We start from the raw sequence: 16,760 nt of genomic DNA, 5'->3' as shown, positions 1-16,760 counted from the left end.
CATATATCCCATCAGCTAAAACTTAGTCACATGACCAGACCCAGCCGCAAGAGGAGGCAGGAAATGCAGTTTCTATGCTAGGCAGCTACGTACCCAGCTAAGAACCAAGGGTTGCATCATCGTGGACAGAAGAGGTACCCAGGGACAACTAGCTGATTCCACCATTGAAAGGGAGGCCGGATGGAGAGACAGAGCGCTACTGGTATGCCAGGCTCTGGGCTAGGCACTTTACAGATCTTACCTTACCCCAATCTGAGTAGAGGCTATTATTGTCCCTGACTCACAGAGAAGCTTGGAGAGTTCAGCAACTTGCCTGAGGACATACAGTGACCCTTGGCAGAGCTGCGGTTGAAACTTGTCTTTTCCCTGTATACTGGTCTGGCTGGAAAATCAGGAGAGGGTGGGTCCTAGGAGTTGCTGGAAGGAAATCTTTCCACAAAGGAGGGCTTGGTCAACAGTGTCAGAGGCTGACAGGCCAAGCAGGCTATGGGCTGAAGGGTCTGCTTCGATTTGGCAGCAAGGACTGTCGGTAACCTTGACAAGGGCATTTAGAAGAAGTGGGGGTGGGGGCTGGAGGCCAACTGCAGAGGGTGGGATGCCGAGGGAAGTGTAGACGTGTAGGTCTTTCTGGAATGTTGGCAGTGAAGGTAGAGCAGGCAGAGCTGCAGAGGAACGAGGGCCGGAAGGAGCAGATGCAGGTACTGGAGAGGTGAGGCGGCCTCTGCTGGGAGGCCTCTGGGCTGGATAGAAGGGCTGGATACAAAGGAGGAATCCTGGGCTCGTTCAGGAAGGAAGGGGGCAGGAGGTGCAAAAGCAGGCAGCACTGAAGAACAAAGGGAGGGAAGAAGAGGGAGTTCCTGTCCTGTAAAATCCGAAGGATGGTTCTTAGCTGGGGAAGAGGGCAGAAAGTCAAGGGCCTGAAGGACAGGGAGGGGGCTGGCCTGTGCTGTCCAGTATCGTTTCTTACTGCCACTAGCCGCGCGTGGTGATTTAAATTAATTAAAAGTAAATAAGATTAAAAATTCAGTTATTTGGTTACACTAGACACATTTTAAGTATTTAGTGGCCACGTGTGGTTAGTGAATACTATTTTGGGAAGCACAGATAGAGAATGTTTCCATCATTGCTATTGGACAGCACTGGTCTAGATAGAGTGTGGTGATGGGGGGGTTCCCAGAGACCCTGCCTGGCCATAGGTCCAGACTGCAGGTCTTGCCCACCGCAGGGCCCCTGGAAAATCCTTCCACACTATCTCCATTCAAGACCTTCCTCCCCTCGTTGAGATTCCCTCAGGTCTCTCTCCTGGAGCAGCCAGCCCCATTCTTATTCCTGCTTTCCTGAGGCCGCTCCAGAGAGTGTCTGCTGTCTGAGTGCCAGGCCTCTCAAAGCTGTGGGAGGGGTACATGGAGGACCAGAAAGAGCTCCAATGTTTGGGTACAGTGGCCCATGGACAGAGGTGAGCTGATCTCCAGCACTGACCCTGCTGGGCTCAGGGCCTAAGTGGCGACTCACCACTGTCTACCAAGAGATCCAGAGGACCTCAAAGATCTCTCAGCTCAGCCCCGCATTCCACAGATGGGGACACCTAGTTTCAGAGGGGAAAAGTGGGGAAAAGTACAGAAGGCAGAAGTTTGTCCTCCTTTTATTGTACTCCACCACTCCCTTTCCCCAGACCTTGTGTTCAGACAGAATTGGGCAGGCCTTAGGTGCTGAGGCTGGGCCACAAGCAGGGAGCCCGGGATTTGGCCAGGGCTCCAACCCAACCCAAGGTAGCTGAGTGAGGATTCATGGCTTGAAGGGACTTTCCTGGCCTGACACACTTAGGGAGATGCATATCTCCATGGAGGTATTGTGGCATGGACCATGTGTCTGTACTTGAGGGCAGAGGTACATTCAGATGGTTGTGTTTGCAGGGCCCAAGCTGTTCCAAACCAGAGTGTGGATGGGAGGGGGGTGTGCATGCCGATGAGTGTGTTCATGTACATGGGGGTGTGTACGTGAGACCATGTGACTTGTAGGTATACCACACACCTACTCAAAACCTGCATCAGCCAGGTCAGGCAGGCCCAGGCTAAATCTGATACCCAATCGGGAATGGTTCCTAAACTTTAGTCTTTGAAATGGCCTGGGGAGTTTGCCATCCTTGCATATCTGTGGCCAGCCCTAGAGATTCTAGTTCAGGAGATCTGAGGTAGACCCGGGTGCCTGCACTGTTGATAAGCTCCCTAGGAAAATCTGGGGCCAGTAAGAAACAGGGCTCAAGCAGAGCTGTCCAGTAGAACTTTCTGCAATAGTCCATGTGGTCCAATATGGCAGCCATTAGGCACATGTATCTATTTAGCAGTTGTAATGTGGCTAGTTTTAGGAACTGATTTTTTTTATTTTATTCAGTTTAAATTAATATAAATTTAAGTGGTCATCGTGGCTAGTGTCTGCCATATGGGAAAGCATGAATCTGGAGACACGAGGCAGTGCGGTGCATGAGGGCCCAGAGAGAAGCACACAGCTCTGACGGAGGGGTGTGAGAGGAGCCCTGCCCAGCCCCAGCCCCTCTAGACCAGGAGTGGCTGAGGCTGGTGTGAAGCTCCCTCTGGGGGTGGTGGAGTTGGGGCCGGAGCCCAGACTTGCTCAGGTCTCTCCCAGTGTCCCCTCTGGGCTGCCGAGGCCTAGTGTCTGCCTGGCTAAGAGCGTGGAGAGCTCCTGCGGAGACCGTTCTGTCCTGGGCCCCCAGCAGGGCCCCTGCCTGAAGCCTCATGCTGTGTCCAGTCAGGAGGCAGGGGCTGAGGGTCAGGATGCCTTCATGTTCTCCTGCAGGCTCAGGGTGGAGCTGGTGGCTGCGGGGTCACGCTCACCCTGTGTAAGCAGGGCAGGGGGATAAAAAGTCAGCTGCAGGGAAGCAGCTGGCCCCCCAACACAGACATGCGGGCCTAAGGCCTCCAAAAGGCCCACACTTGGGGAGTTCTCTTACCGCCCCTGGCCCCATGCGCTCCGCGTACTTGAACTTCTTCTGCTTGTAGTAGTGCCTTTTGGGCAGGATGTGGAGCAGCAACAGATCACAGAGAACCGTGGCCTGAGGGCAGGGAAGGGGCAGAGAGAACATGGGGATCTGGGGGCAGGGACAGAACCGTCCATATCCCACATCAGTCCTTTCTGGCTGGGGGGCTTAGCTCAAACCTGCTCTACCTAGATTTCAGGTTCTGGAAGCGGGGGATGAGGCATTGCAGGTCCCTCAGGAGATCAAGACCACCCCATCCCACCTCTGTCCTGCCCCAACCCTGGGCCTCAGTTTCTTTAGACATACTGTGGGTCTGGGGTGGTGGGGTGGGCTCAGTAAGGATGGGGTAAGAGACTATGGCTGCCACTGAGATGTGGAAGGGGAGGGACTGACCTTATTACAGTGACCCCATGACCCTAGCACTTACCACCCCAAAGATGCCAATCCCAGAGCCAATGGTCGTCATTGTGGGAATGATGTCAAACTTCCCAGCCTGGTGGCAGGGCCCAGGAAGAGAAGGATTAACAGTCAGAAGGAGCCAGGTGGAAAAGGCCTTCCTCAGAAACCCCCGGGCTAGACCCGGGGCAAGGAGCTCCCCCTTTCTCCCCTCTACCCCCACCATTAGCTGGCCCCACAGCCTGCTCCTTACAGCTGTAGCTCTACACGGGGACCCAGCTGCTGGTTAGAAGCCCTGGGTTTTGACCTTGGCTCTGCTTCCCTGGACGCAGGGAGGTAGTGGAGGAGGCAAGGTACCTGCTGGAAAGACCTGCCCTCACTGGGTACCCAGGCCCATCTGTTATTAGCAGTAAAACTGCAGAATGAAGCCTAGTCAACTTCCTGTGGTCTATAACCATGGACACCCAACAAGCACTCACAGGAACTAAGAATGTGTCTGGCTGTCCTTCACACTGGACACTCACCTTGCCATCCACGAGAATGTCAAAGCGAATCCCAAACACCTTAAAGAGGTGGCGGTGGTTGGTCCCGTTTTCCACGAAGTGTCTGGCAAACCTTGGGGAAAGGGTGAGGTTGCAGAAAAGGGTGATGGAGAACAGTTTTGGGTCCAGTGTTCTTGGAGTTCAGCAGGAGCCCTCAGAGGTCCATGAGGACGGTCCCATGCCCCCAACACCCCAGGCCCCCTTCCAGGAGTGCTGTCTTCAATCCTCACCCTAACTCCTGATGTCAGGGATTTCCCCCGCCAGTCCTGGCCAGGTGGGCCTCAAAGGGTGGGGGCTCAGGCTGCCAAGGTCTTGTTCCCTGAGGGCTCCCTGCTTGGCCAGACCCAGGAGAATGGGAGCTGCCCAGCTTCCTTCTGCTTTCTTCCTGGGGACACTTACTTGGCCCCAAGAGGTTCTGGGTGTAGAAAACCCCTCAAGGGGTTCCGGGAGCCCAAAGAAGGGTGCACTGGTGGGGTCCTGGCAGGCACCTGAAATTGAAGCCTGGAGACAGGTTTTTCTCCCCATACAGTCCATGGAACTCGTAGATGGGTTTGCAGTGCCGCACATGCCAGTCCAGGTCACAGTTCCAGTCGATGGTGATGCCGACCACCCCGCCCTGCAGGGACACAGGTGTTTAAAACCCAGGGCTTCAGGATCAAGAAACTCCTGTCTTACCCTGGTGCCAGCCCTTGAAGGGGTGGGGGGAGCATTTTTTTGTTTGAGAAGAGACATTGAGAAGCTGCTGCAGGGTGGGGTCCTGTCACCCTCTCTGGCCCCACCTCCCACCCATCACACTCCAACTTTCTGATGGTTTCTAGAATACATCAAGTTCTTTCTACCTCAGGGCCTTTGCACATACAGCTCCCCCAGTTCCACAAGGCTGGCTCTTTCTTATCCTTTGGTCACTTTCTCTGAGAGGCCTTCCCTAATGACCACCTCCAGACTAAAAACATGTGCCTGTTAGTCGCTGTTTTCTCCTGGAACATTTGTCACTTTGAAATCGTCTATTTATTTTGTGTGATTACTAACCCATCTCCTCTAAGACTATAAACTCCGTGAGGGTGGGGCTGTCTGTCTCATTTATCACTGACTCCTGAGTTCCTAGTGAAAGTCACAGTGTGGAAGGCAAGGAAATAGTGTTGCATTAAAGAGTGAGTCTGTAAAGACCTGGGCTAGGAAGAGAAAACTTGAGAAAGTGAAGCTCCTCTGAACAGGTGAGGACCAGGACAGGTGGGGGTAGGCTGAGCAACAGGAGAGTTGGGAAGTGGTCAGAGCATGTGTGGAGCTGGGCAACTAGGCAGGAGGTAGGTATGCAAGTGTCTGTGGATGATGGTGAGGGTGAAAGTTCCTAGTGCAGGTGGCAGGGAGGTTTTAGGAACAGGGAAGTCTAACATTCAGCTTTCTGGTTGTGTGTGTTGCTACAGAGCAACCCCCCTCCAGGGTTTGGCAAACCGAGGCCCAAGGGCCGAACTTGGTTTCGTATTTTCTGTGGCTGCTTTTCCCTATAGCAGCTGACTTGAATGGTTGGAACAGAGTCCACATGGCCTGCAAAGATGAAAATACTTAATCTCCGGCCCTTTAAAGATAAACTTTAAAACTTGCTGATCCCTGTTCTAGATAAATGTGTCATGAGCAAGTTTTGTGTGTATGTGTGATATCACAGAGAAGAAGCTGATTTCCATCCCTAAACAGGCAACTGTAGGGGATAATGATCATGTGGGAACATGGTCACAGGGTCACCGCACGCCAGGCAGTACTGAAGTGCCATCCCGTGCATGAACTCACTTGATCTTCAGGACAATCCTGCGAGCCTGGTACTATTACTGTCCCCACTGTATAGGTAAGGGACTAGTGTGAGGCCGCATTGCTCATTAGGGGCAGACACACCCAAGGTAAGGGACTAGTGTGAGGCCTCATTGCTCATTAGGGGCAGACACACCCAAGGTAAGGGACTAGTGTGAGGCCGCATTGCTCATTAGGGGCAGAGCCGGGATTTGAACCCAGACAGACAGGTCTGTGCTCCTTACAAGGTACTGCTTCTCTCAGAACCCCAGGTGAGTGTACAAATCCCAGATTCTGGAATTCTCAGGATTCCTGAGCAGGGCACAGGACTTTTCAGGGCCATATGGCATGGAATTCAAGCTGCTTTTATCCAATATTTAAAAAACAGTGTGACCTCAGCAAACATCCAGGTGAAAATGTCTGCCCATGTCCATTCATTCTGGGCACCTCCTCTGTGTCAGGTCCATACCAGGCCCTGCTGAGGACTCAGGCCTGAGCTTCAGAAGCCCTCAGCATTAGGGAATAAATCCATAGATATACTCAGCCCATACCAGAGAGGCTTGAGGGGGGCGTTATCTGGGACTGAAAAGCCTTCTTTGACCTGCTGGTTCCAGGACCCAGGCCTCCTCATTTGCCTGGCACCATACCTTCTCAGCCAGGGTGCTAAAATTCTGTCCTGACTCTTGGACCACATAGCCCAGCTTGAACACAGGGCACAGCGGGTGCAAGATCTTGTGATAGAGGCAGGTCCTCATGTAGGCCGCATCCACCTCTTCCACCAGGTTGCGCCTACATGGGGGTGGAGGGCACGGGTGGCAGCAGAATGCCAGCTGGGAGGGTGCTCACCACACCCCAAAGCTCTGGGGATCCCTCAGAAGCTCCATAAACCCCCCTTCCACAGCCCTTGGCGACTAAAGGCAGCCCACCCCAGGAGCCCAGCTCAGGATTCTGCCTTCAGAGTGAAATCAGCAGGAATGGAAGGTGACAGAGACAGTTGAGACCAGCTGGAGTAGCCTTGGGGTGGGGTGGGGGGGTCCTGCATTTCTGCCCCCTTTTCCCACAAACCTGTTGACCTTGAAGCGTGGAAAGCTGATGCTGTTCTTGATGAAGAGAGTGAAGTTCTCGGCCTCTTGGAGAAGGGCAGGACTGGAGGAGACTGTACTCACTTACCATCCCCTCCTCAGGAGTCCCCCATGTGCCCAGCAGCGTTTGTCATGGGTGTGGGGGTGTGAGAACCTATGGGATCTTCCTGTGGCCCTGGCATGCGGGGGGTGGGGGGGGTGGGATGGGTGTGCTGTAATGATGGACTCTCGGGCCCCTTAACCAGGGGCTGGAGGATCATTGGCTTGGGGCATACAGGTGGGGTAAGGGTGGGGTTGGAAGAAGGGAGGACAGATCCTTTCCAGAACATGGATCCAGATGCCCCTTTGTCTGGGCTGGGGAACCTACTCCCGGCTCCCTGGGTGGATAAAGCGTTACCGTGGGACATTGTCATCCACCTCCACAGGACACCAGCCAAAGATCTCACACGTCTGCACAGTGTTGTTGAAGGCCACACACTTGCCTGTGCGGATGCCTGGAGCAAGGGAGGAGCCCGTGGGTGCCCACTCCAAGCTGGGGATAGAGAGGAGGCCCCACATCCCCAAGAGACCCCAGTGATGGGACACCCAAGAGCAGAAGCCTGAAGACAGAAATGTGGCTCGGTCTGGGACAGGGCAGGCCAAGGCTAGGATGGCAGGAAGGACTTCCTGGTGGAGAAAGCCTGGAGCTGAACTAGGGCTGTGCAGGGGGATGGGAGGAGGCCGACCTTACCTTGAGCCTTCCTTTCTGCCTTCCCTGGAGTGCAGCCACTGTCATCTGAGCATGTACCCCCTTCTGGGTGCTGGGGGAAGGGAGAGCAGCTGATTCCAGGCTCCTTGGGTAGTGTCCTAAGGAGAGCCCCTCCCACCCCCAGGGCCCTAGAGAAGTCGTGAGGCAGTCTTAGACAGCTTTGGGGTGACCTTTGCTTACAGCTTCCTTCCCCCAGTCCCCTTCCAGGACCCCTCTGGGCTCATGCCCAGCTGTGCTCTTGCCAGGGTCACCAGGCAGGGAGCAGAGACGTTAGGACTTGGGGATTAGGTGAGCACCGAAGCTCAGCATCTTGCTTGACACACAGCTGGGAGGGAAACCTCAGCACGGCCAAGAGCAGACTGTTACTTTGTGTGAATCTGTGCGTGAAATTCCCCCATTGCTTCCCCCTGAGGAAGCCTATCTTCAATGCCCAAGGGGACTTCCTCTTCCATTTCTTTTCCCCTGTGGATCCAGGAAGTGGGGAGAGGGGATGGGTAGCAGTCCTCACCTCTGCACAGTAGCCTTGAGCCTGGTGGGGGGTCACAATGAAATTGGTCATGATCACAAAGGAGCTGTCCCCCTGGAGATGAGGAGTAGAGGAGGGCAGGGCAGGGTTCTGAGTTGGGAGAACAGCCCCGAGAACACAAGCACTACCCCAACGATCTCCCAGAATCCACGTGACACCCAGCAGCCTCCATACCCCACGATGTCAGAATGGGATGATACTACAACCTGTTTTTGCCCCTCATTCACAGTTAGGGAAGCTGAAGCCCAGAGGGAGATAGGAGCTGGACCAGTCCAATAGGGAGACAGAGTCCAGCCCCCACTCTGAGCCAGGATGGAAGGTGTACCCCTGAGTCAGCTCACCTGGGCTGGGAAGACGTAGTCAGCTACATCCCAGACCTGGGGGCCCAGGCCTGGGAGCTTCGTCACGGCCAGACCCTTGAGTTTCACAGACACGCTGCTGATGAGGCCACTTGAGGTCTGATAGCCCTTCTCGTAGACAAACACCCACCTGTGGGGTGTTTTGGGGGTTAAAGGAGTCAGAGCTGGGCCAGGCCATTCAAAGATGGCATGAGGCTATGTCGGCTGCTGCCCTTTCTGGCACCAGCCAGACATGTCAAATACTTTCCCTTCCCCTCTCCAGATGCATCACTCTGCTCCTAATGCTACATCTTGGGCGGGGGCAGGAGAGCCTCACCTTCTTCCTGGAGCTGGCCTGTACCTGAAGTTCCCACCCTTCTTTTTACGAGGAAAATACTAATTCCCAGAGAGGAGATCCACTGAAGGACTCTTTCAGATCTTTTTCCAAAAGCAGGATTTGCTGGGGCCTAGAGGCCAAGCTTCTTGGACCATAATCCTCATGCTCAGAGTGCTCCTTCCTTCCTGAGGTTCTTCCACTGAGAACTAGCAGAACATGATGGCTGGGAACCTGGCCTTTGGTGCCCAAGAGGATGGATTGGAATCCCAGCTACACTACTCATGGGTTGTGTGATCTGGGATAAGCTATTCAATCCTCTCTGCCTCAGTTTCCTCATCTGTAAAATGAGACTAACAATAATAGTACTAATCGTACTTGCTGTGACTTATTGCATGTAAATCACGTAGAAGGGGGACTGGCATGCAGTAAGCACTACAGAGATATTAGCTATGATTATCTCAGCCATGCTGGGAGCTCCTGGCAAGGGGACTGGAAGGGAAACAGAGGGGGCAAGTGGCCCTCTGAACGGCTTGTATTATGTGGCCCCAGTTGAGGCCTTTGTGGAGTGACTCAGGCCTTGGGTGTAGGGAGGGTGGGTCACATGACCAAGGCTTGCCAATCAATGTTCCATTGCCCTAGCAACAGTGATAGGTCTAAAGATGGACACACAGCCTGGGGAGTTTCAGCAAGGAGGCTAGGATTTTTCTGGGAATTACTGGGAAAGAGACATCCCTTCTGTTAGGTAGCTAAGGAAGGTAGCTATAAGACCAAAACTATGGTTAGTCATCTTGCTACCTCACAGAGAGTAAGTCTGAGAATGAAGCCAACTTAGAGGAAAGTTAGGTCAGGAGATGGAAGAGGGCAGCCTCCTGACAATGGTTGAGCACCTGGATCTAGCCATGCCTGAAGCATGTTAAAAAAAATCTACTTCTGGACTTTTCTGTTACATGAGCTAATAAATTCCCTTTCTTCCCCCCGCCCCCTTCCCCCCCACCCCTTTCTTTATTTAAGCCAGTTTGGGTTTGGTTCCTCTTGCTTACAACTGAGAGTCCTGGATATAGTCCTTTTCCTTCAGGAAAGAATGCATCGCGATTCAGTGTAACTCTGTGTTTGAGTGTATGTGTCCGCTTGTGGTACCCATCAGAGTGCGTAGCTGTGTATCTCTGGGGGAAATCTGTGACCTCTCCTGTGGCTCTGTCTGACTGCCCAAGCAGAGCTCAAAGCCCCCCTCCTGTATTCCAGAGCTCAGGACTCGCCGCAATTCTCTGTGCATCTGTCCCAGAGTCAGTGCTAGCTCTCTGGGGGCTGTCTCCTTACCCCAGGCCCCAGCAAGTCAGCCCACCCAGATCTTCCTCTCCCCTCCTATGGTCCCCACTTCATCTTCTCCAGGCCCCTCCCCCAGCCTGGCCCAGGAGGAGCCCCCTCCCAAGCCTAAGCATGGTCACTGCTGCCCCCTGCAGGTCCCAGATGGCACCAGGCGGGGCATGACAAAAGCTCCAGTCCTCGGGCTCCCAGCCTTATCAGGGAGACTGGGAGCATCACCTACCCCTGCCCTCCTCAGCCTCCTTCCTCCGGGGAGGATCCTGACTCCATGCCCAAGCTCAGAGGAGCTTTTGGGGATGATGGGGAGCTGCTCCATGTTCTGAACTCCTCCACATAGTGGAGTGGCCAAGAGTATGGGCCCCAAAGGGTAACAGAAGCCAGGATTCAGGTATCAGCACAGCCACTCACCAGCTGTGAGACTTTAGCCTCATCTCTGAGTGCTGGCTTTCTCAGTAAAACATATGTAATGGCACTTACCTCAAAAACACTGCTGTCCATTCAACAAATAGGAGCAAATACCCCACCCCGGTACTGAACTGTGGGCTGGGCCCCAGGAAGAAAGCAGGTCTAGGTGACTAGGGGATTCCCCATGCGTTCTCATTACGGAAATTAGCGTGCAGTAGGCACATAATAAATAATCCTCTGATTTTCACTGTCTTGAGTTAGTAATTCCTCTTTATATGTCCACCTGCCCCCATCGCCCTGGCTTCTATTCCCAGCCCAAGCAGAACCTCATGTAAGCTGTCACAGATACATCATGTCCCCAGATTTTTATCCCCACTTCTGTACTCTCCCTGGAGATCTAATTCCACACATTCATTTAGCGATTCAACAAACATTTATTGATTGAGCCCTTATTATGTGCCAAGCAGTGTTCTAGGCACTAAAAATACAGGACTGAACAAAGCCAACCAAAATTCTGCACTCAAGAATCTTACAAACATGTCTATAAGACCCAGCGCTTTGTGACACCCATTCCTTCTCCCTCCCCTGGTCCCTCGTCCCAGACATCACACAGGTACCTCAAACTCAACCCAAACCCTTGCAAAACAACCTGGCAATTCCTCAAAGAGTTAAATACGGAATTACCACTTGACCCAGCAATTCCACTCCTAGTTATATACCCAACAGAACTGAAAATATGCCCTCACAAAAGCTTGTATACAAGTGTTCACAGCAACATTATACATAAGAAGCAAAAGTGGAAACAACCCAAATGACTATCAACCATGAATGGATAAATCAAATGTGACATATCCATACAGTGAAATAGTAGTATTTAGCCATAAAAAGGAATGAACTGCTGATACATGTTATAACCAACATAGATGAACCTTACAAATATTATGCTAAGTGAAAGAAGCCAGGCACAAAAGGCCGCATATGATTTTAGTTCTGTGAAATGTCCAGAGTAGGCAAAGTAGGCTGTAGAGAGAAAGAATGGGGAGTTATTGCTAAGGAGTACAGAGTTTCTTTCTGGAGTAGTGAACATGTTGTAGACTAGATAGTGGTGATGGTGGCACAACTTTGTGGTCATACGAAAAACCACTGAATTGTACATTCTCAAAGGGTGAATGTTATGGCATTTGACTAATATCTCAAAACAAAAATTCAGTGGGACCAACCTGAACGCCTCATGTCCCCCACAGAACTTGCCCCTTTGGTGCCCTCGTCTTAGAGGGTGGCACCATATCCACCCCATCCTCCTCAAAGCCTGGGCATCATCTTCACACCCTCATTCTCTATTATCCCCACATCCTTTGGGCCCCTCTGTCCTCCTGGCATTCCTCTAAGGACCCAAAGGGATTTTGCTGGGGGAGGCCGAGACGTGGGAGGAGCCGGGACAGACACCAGAGGAACTCCGGCATGGGGATGGCACGATATGTTGCGGCTGGTGGGGGCACAAGGTACAACCATGGGCAGGAGTTGAGCAGGCCAGGCAGATGCTATAGAGCACAGCAGCCTCAGGGAGGGCAAGACCAGACTCCAAGCCCGGGAGGGACTGAGTTTAGAGCTGGGGCCCACGCTGAGTGTTTGGAGGTTAAGCTACATGTTGTCTGCAGATAAGTTAGGCTGACGATTTGTGTTTAAAATTTTTTTTAATGAGTCACCAACCTCTAAATACCCAGAGGTTCCTTTGCTTAAAAATTTCAATTTCTCACTGCTCTTGAGAAGTCAAAAACTTGGGCTGTGCTGGGCCCAAGGCCTGCCGCAACGATAATGGGCAAAAACCAAGCAGTGGGCACCCCCTCCACACACATCTCCCTGGTGCGGGGCCCACCAGGATGACTACTCCTGTCTTCCATGCTCACTGCTTCTGCCTTGGCATGGCCTCCTCCTCTGTTCTTATCACTGCTGCCTCTTCACAGTGCCCTGCCTCTGGCCTCCACCCTCACCCCATCCCCTGCATGCCCTGGGCCTTCCCCTGCTAAACATCCTTCTATGGCTCCCCACGACCTATAGGAGAAAGCCCATGTTGCCCCAGCCTGGCATTCAGAGGCCTGAATCAGTAGCTGTGTTCACCCCTCCACCTCCTTTCCCCTAGGTCCTTTCATGCTCCACAGCCTAACCTTAGTGACTCTTTTGCTGTTTCTTTCCTGCTCCAGGGCCTTTCTTTGATCACACTCTGCTTTCCAGCAGGAGTGCTTGGACCAGGTAGGCACACAACGAGACTCTACCAACCAGGGTTTTTCATTTCCTTGGCCACAACAGTTGGCTTTGTGGTAGGCACTTGACGTGACCCCTGCCAGTAAGAGTTGGATCTGGGACTTTTGCTGGAACTCTGGGAAAGGAGACAGTCTTATGCCCTAGCGATGGCTAAGCTGGTGAGATGTCAGGCTGGAGCTGCTGGTGGCCGTTTTGCCACTATGAGGACAGAGAGACTCTGCCTAAGAATGAAGCCCAGAGGATAGCAGAGCTGGGAAGAGGAGAAAATCCTGGCTAGCTTCTCTGGAGAACCCAAATGGGACCAACGTGAACTCCCCATTTCCCTGTAGAACTTGTTCTTCCCGTGCCCTCCTCATGGGGGATCCAGCTTCCATGAAGCCTGCATTGATTTTTTTTTTTCCCAGTTACATAAACCACTCAGTAGCCCCACTCTTCTCTAGGAATCAAAAGAGTCCTGGTTCACTCATCCTCCACTCCTTACTTTTCCTTTGCTCACCCTGTACCCCACCTCTGTCCCATGGCTCCCAGCACAGCAATAGGCACAGAGAAAGATGCTGTAGAAATGTCCCTGGATGCATTTTCCCCAGCAATAATTTGTGTCTGTTCTCATCCCTGATTGGTATGTTCCAGGATCCATTTGAAAATCTCAGAAGCAAGTGAACTTCTCAAGAGCTCTGTGTGAGGTAGATGACGGCGGGGGGGTGGGGGGGCGGTGCAAAAGGAAAGCCAAGAGCAGGCTTGCCGGGCTTACAGCCCCAGGTGTTTTTGCTCAAGGCTGGTTCCACCACTCCGGCACCTCTTCCAGGAAGCCTTCCCAGGCTCCACTTACCAAGCAGCATTCACAGATTTCACTGGGACCCTCCTGTGTACCGCGGCCAGACCTCTGTCCTCTCCAAACCAAAGCCTCCAGGCAAGGACATACCCCAGTACACTCCTTGTTTGGGCCTGCTAGGTCACGGATGACAGCCCACTGCCTGTGTACTGAATTACAGAGAGCTCATCACCTCCCAGGAGACAGTTCTAACTGCAAATTAACCATTTTAATTTGAGACAAAAAGAGTGAGATCTTAGCTCAGCCCACCAGGGCCTCAGACCCACTTGCTCCCTCCATTTGCCATGGACTTCTCAGAAGAGTGTGACTGATAGAGAACACAACCTCAGTTTGCCTTCTCAGTCTGTTTGGGTTCTCAACATCTCAGCCTCTCTGCCTCTGTCTTAGTAATTCACCATCTCTCAGCCTCAGGACCCCTCTCTTCATCTGAGTGGTTGTGCTCCAACGTCCCTCTGTCTGGTTCTGTCTTTGTGTCTGCCCATCCCCCATCTTGTTTGTGCCTCTGTCTCTGGAATGCGGGAGTCTGGCTCTTCTCCCATGTTCCCCTTTGTACCCTGCAGCACCCATAGGACCAGACATTCAGACAGACAGGGGCCTTGGGAAGAGGGCTAATTCAAGAAAGGCGTCCCTCCTCAGAAACGAGCCTGCGTACAACATCTTTAGAGGGATCCCCCCACCCTCGCTCCGTGGAACAGTTGGGAAACTAAAACCTGAGAGAGTAAGACCAAGCCCAGACCAGTTTCTGTCTGCACCTGAGCGGTCAGCAAAGCAGTGGGCAGTGGCCAGTGGCCAGATGAGGGTGCTGGAGACAGCAGGAGTTGCAGTCAGAACAGGAGGTCTGGGCTTGAGGGTGGGGTCATGGGGGACACTGCCTTCCTCTCTCTGCTATATGACTTGGGCAAGTCAGTGCCCCTCTCTGAGGATGTTTCCTTTCCAGGTTATCAAGGCCAACTTTGGAGCCATGCAGCTGGATTCAAATCTGGTTCAGCTTCTTTCCGGTTGTGAGATCCAGACTAAATCATCCAGTGTCTCTGAGCCTCACCAACACTGAGGAGGCCACATGCGTTTGGAAACTGAGTAGGCTGTCCTTAGGAGGGAGGAAAGCAAGGGGGGAGGTAGGCAAGTCTCTGTTACTGGAGGTCTGTGTTCAGGACGGGATGTTGGCTTGGAGCATATGGTACAGCTGGGAGTGGGGTGGGGGGAGTGTCGCTTTCCCTCTGACAGTCTGTGACCAACACACAGGAGGGCCCTGGTGCTGCTCCCACTGCTGACCTGAAAGCAGAAATAAGGAGCAGTAGGGGCCACAGTGAGGACAACATTCTCCCAGCCTCTTCTGGTGAAGGATGGGCTGGGCCTGGGCAGGCAATCTCTCTGTTCCCTGGAAGGTCAGGAGTGCAGCTAATGGTGAGCTTTTAGGCCCAACCTGTACCTGGCATCCCAGCATCAGGGCCCCATTACAACGTTCTCAGAGCCCTTGTGAGGTGGGAAAGGAGAAGGCGGTGCTGAGGCCTGGGGGTCAAGAGACCTCCGCTCTAGCTGGGACTTGCTATGTGACCTGGAAGCTCCACTACTCAGTTTTCCTCACAAGCTCAAATGACATTTGCAGATGTCAAATTGGTCTGTGAACAGGAGGGAGGCAGAGGCCGAAAGGTGTCACAGGGCTAGGTCCTGGCTTCGACTCCACCTGACTCCACTTTGACTCGACCTGACCTCCACCTTTGACTCCACCTTCCCCCAGATGGAGTAGGGGGAAGGCTGTTTTGGATATCAGAGGCCCTGGAGGGACCAGAGCGATATGGTCACTGTTTGGTCTCCTAGTCAGCCCACCCTGGGCTCTAGTCAGCAGTCCTGGTTTGGTCCCTCAGCAAAAACGGGGACATGGAGACCAGAGGGGCAGGGCCCTCAGAATCACACAGCAAAGTGATTCTGCCAGGCATCCCCAAGCCCCCTCAGCAAGAGCTGAAACTCCTTCATTGGACCTGGGGCCTCCAAGAGCCTTCCGCAGTATCACTCTGAGTGGATATGATTACCCCCCACATCCCCCTGGGGCACACACACCAGGTGGCCAGCCACCTCAGTCACCCGACATGCACATGTGGATCCCCAGCCACAGGGACACAGCCAGCAGCCACCCCCAGTAGGCACATGCCCAGACACAGAGCACGTGCATCCACACAGAGCTCTAGGTACGACACACATGCACACACAGCACATGCAGTGCTCACACAAGCATATGTGTAAGCCACTGCCAGGCCTGTCTTGGCTCCCAGGACAGCAAGACTTCAGGGGAGTACCGCCTTACTCTGCCTCTGCACTCCTGGGGCAGTGGGACAGGTGTCAAGATGCCGAGAAAGGAGCAGTCATCCCTGGGACCTGAACTGACCTCCATGCCACCCGACATGCCATCACTAAGGTCCCAGGTGTTCTGAATTTGAAAGTTTCTTTGCTCTGGGGGTTTCAAATATCTCAGGATGCCTCTAATTTAGGCAGGGCAGGTGGGAACAGGGCCTGTCCCTCTTTGGCTTGTAAAATGGGGCGTGGCCTCGGTCTCTTAGTAGTGGCCTGGCTTGGCTAGGAGGTCGGAAGTAGAAGGACTTTGGTTGTGGTTTGCTGGGGCCCTGGCCTCCAGCACCACTCACCACTTGAGAGACCATTAACAGTGAGTCAGTTCCTTAGAACCCAACGTCTTTGCCTCTTGTTCACCACATGACCCAGGGCAGGACTTCCCCTCTACCTCAATGTCCCTATCTTGACAATGAGTTAGCAGGCTTCCATACCTTCTGAATAGCACTACAGTTTGTCAGGGAGGGTGACAACCGATGGAGAAAAAGGGGGCTCTTTGGGGTCATGGGGGCATCCCAGAGCCTGGAGGAAAGGCCCAGGTTGAAAGCTGGTGCAAGAGGGTGGCAGGTAGGGGGCCCAGACTCACCCAATGACGTAGACAAGAACCACAAGCTGGATCAGGCGGAAGACGACGCCCACCTTCTTGTTGCGTACGAGCACCATTCGGGGAGTGTCATATTCAAAGAAGAAAGCAGCCAGTTCATCCTGGAGCCGCTGTGCCATGGTGGGCCAGGCTGGCGCCTGAGAACCGAGCCCCTTGCACAGACTTTGCTCTTGAGGTGAGCCAGGTGTCAATGCCCACGTCTACAGTGGAGCTTCTAGGGGCTTCCTGGCCCCTTAGGAACGGCA

At 53.3% G+C, this 16,760-nt stretch overlaps 1 protein-coding gene across 2 annotated transcripts; it reads right to left on the bottom strand.

Moving 5' to 3' along the window:
* Positions 1–784: 784 nt before the first annotated feature.
* Positions 785–16,658, bottom strand: P2RX1 (purinergic receptor P2X 1). Of its 2 annotated transcripts, XM_027625550.2 has the most exons (12): positions 16,498–16,658; positions 8,413–8,560; positions 8,054–8,125; positions 7,528–7,597; positions 7,195–7,291; positions 6,781–6,861; positions 6,363–6,504; positions 4,422–4,549; positions 3,916–4,006; positions 3,423–3,488; positions 2,969–3,070; positions 785–2,853 (listed from the first exon to the last, which is right to left on the bottom strand). In XM_027625550.2, exons 1-12 carry the CDS (start codon positions 16,632–16,634, stop codon positions 2,788–2,790), a joined length of 1,200 nt encoding a protein of 399 aa, XP_027481351.1. In that variant the 5' UTR covers positions 16,635–16,658; the 3' UTR covers positions 785–2,787. The 2 variants fall into 2 exon arrangements, with proteins under 2 accessions (XP_027481351.1, XP_027481352.1); XM_027625551.2 differs by lacking the exon at positions 3,423–3,488.
* Positions 16,659–16,760: the final 102 nt, after the last annotated feature.

The sequence above is a fragment of the Zalophus californianus genome, chromosome 16 (assembly GCF_009762305.2).
Source record: "Zalophus californianus isolate mZalCal1 chromosome 16, mZalCal1.pri.v2, whole genome shotgun sequence".
Lineage (NCBI taxonomy): Eukaryota > Metazoa > Chordata > Mammalia > Carnivora > Otariidae > Zalophus > Zalophus californianus.
Note: the sequence above shows the minus strand (reverse complement) of the source record. Positions and strands in the feature narration are given on the sequence as shown.

Coding starts and splice junctions, on each gene's coding strand:
- P2RX1 (XM_027625550.2), bottom strand. CDS start 16,634: ATGGCACAGCGGCTCCAGGATGAACTGGCTGCTTTCTTCTTTGAATAT. Junction 6,505..6,780: donor CCACGCTTCAAGGTCAACAG/GTTTGTGGGAAA, acceptor ACCCCCATGTAG/GCGCAACCTGGTGGAAGAGG. Junction 3,071..3,422: donor GGATTGGCATCTTTGGGGTG/GTAAGTGCTAGG, acceptor CCCTGCCCTCAG/GCCACGGTTCTCTGTGATCT.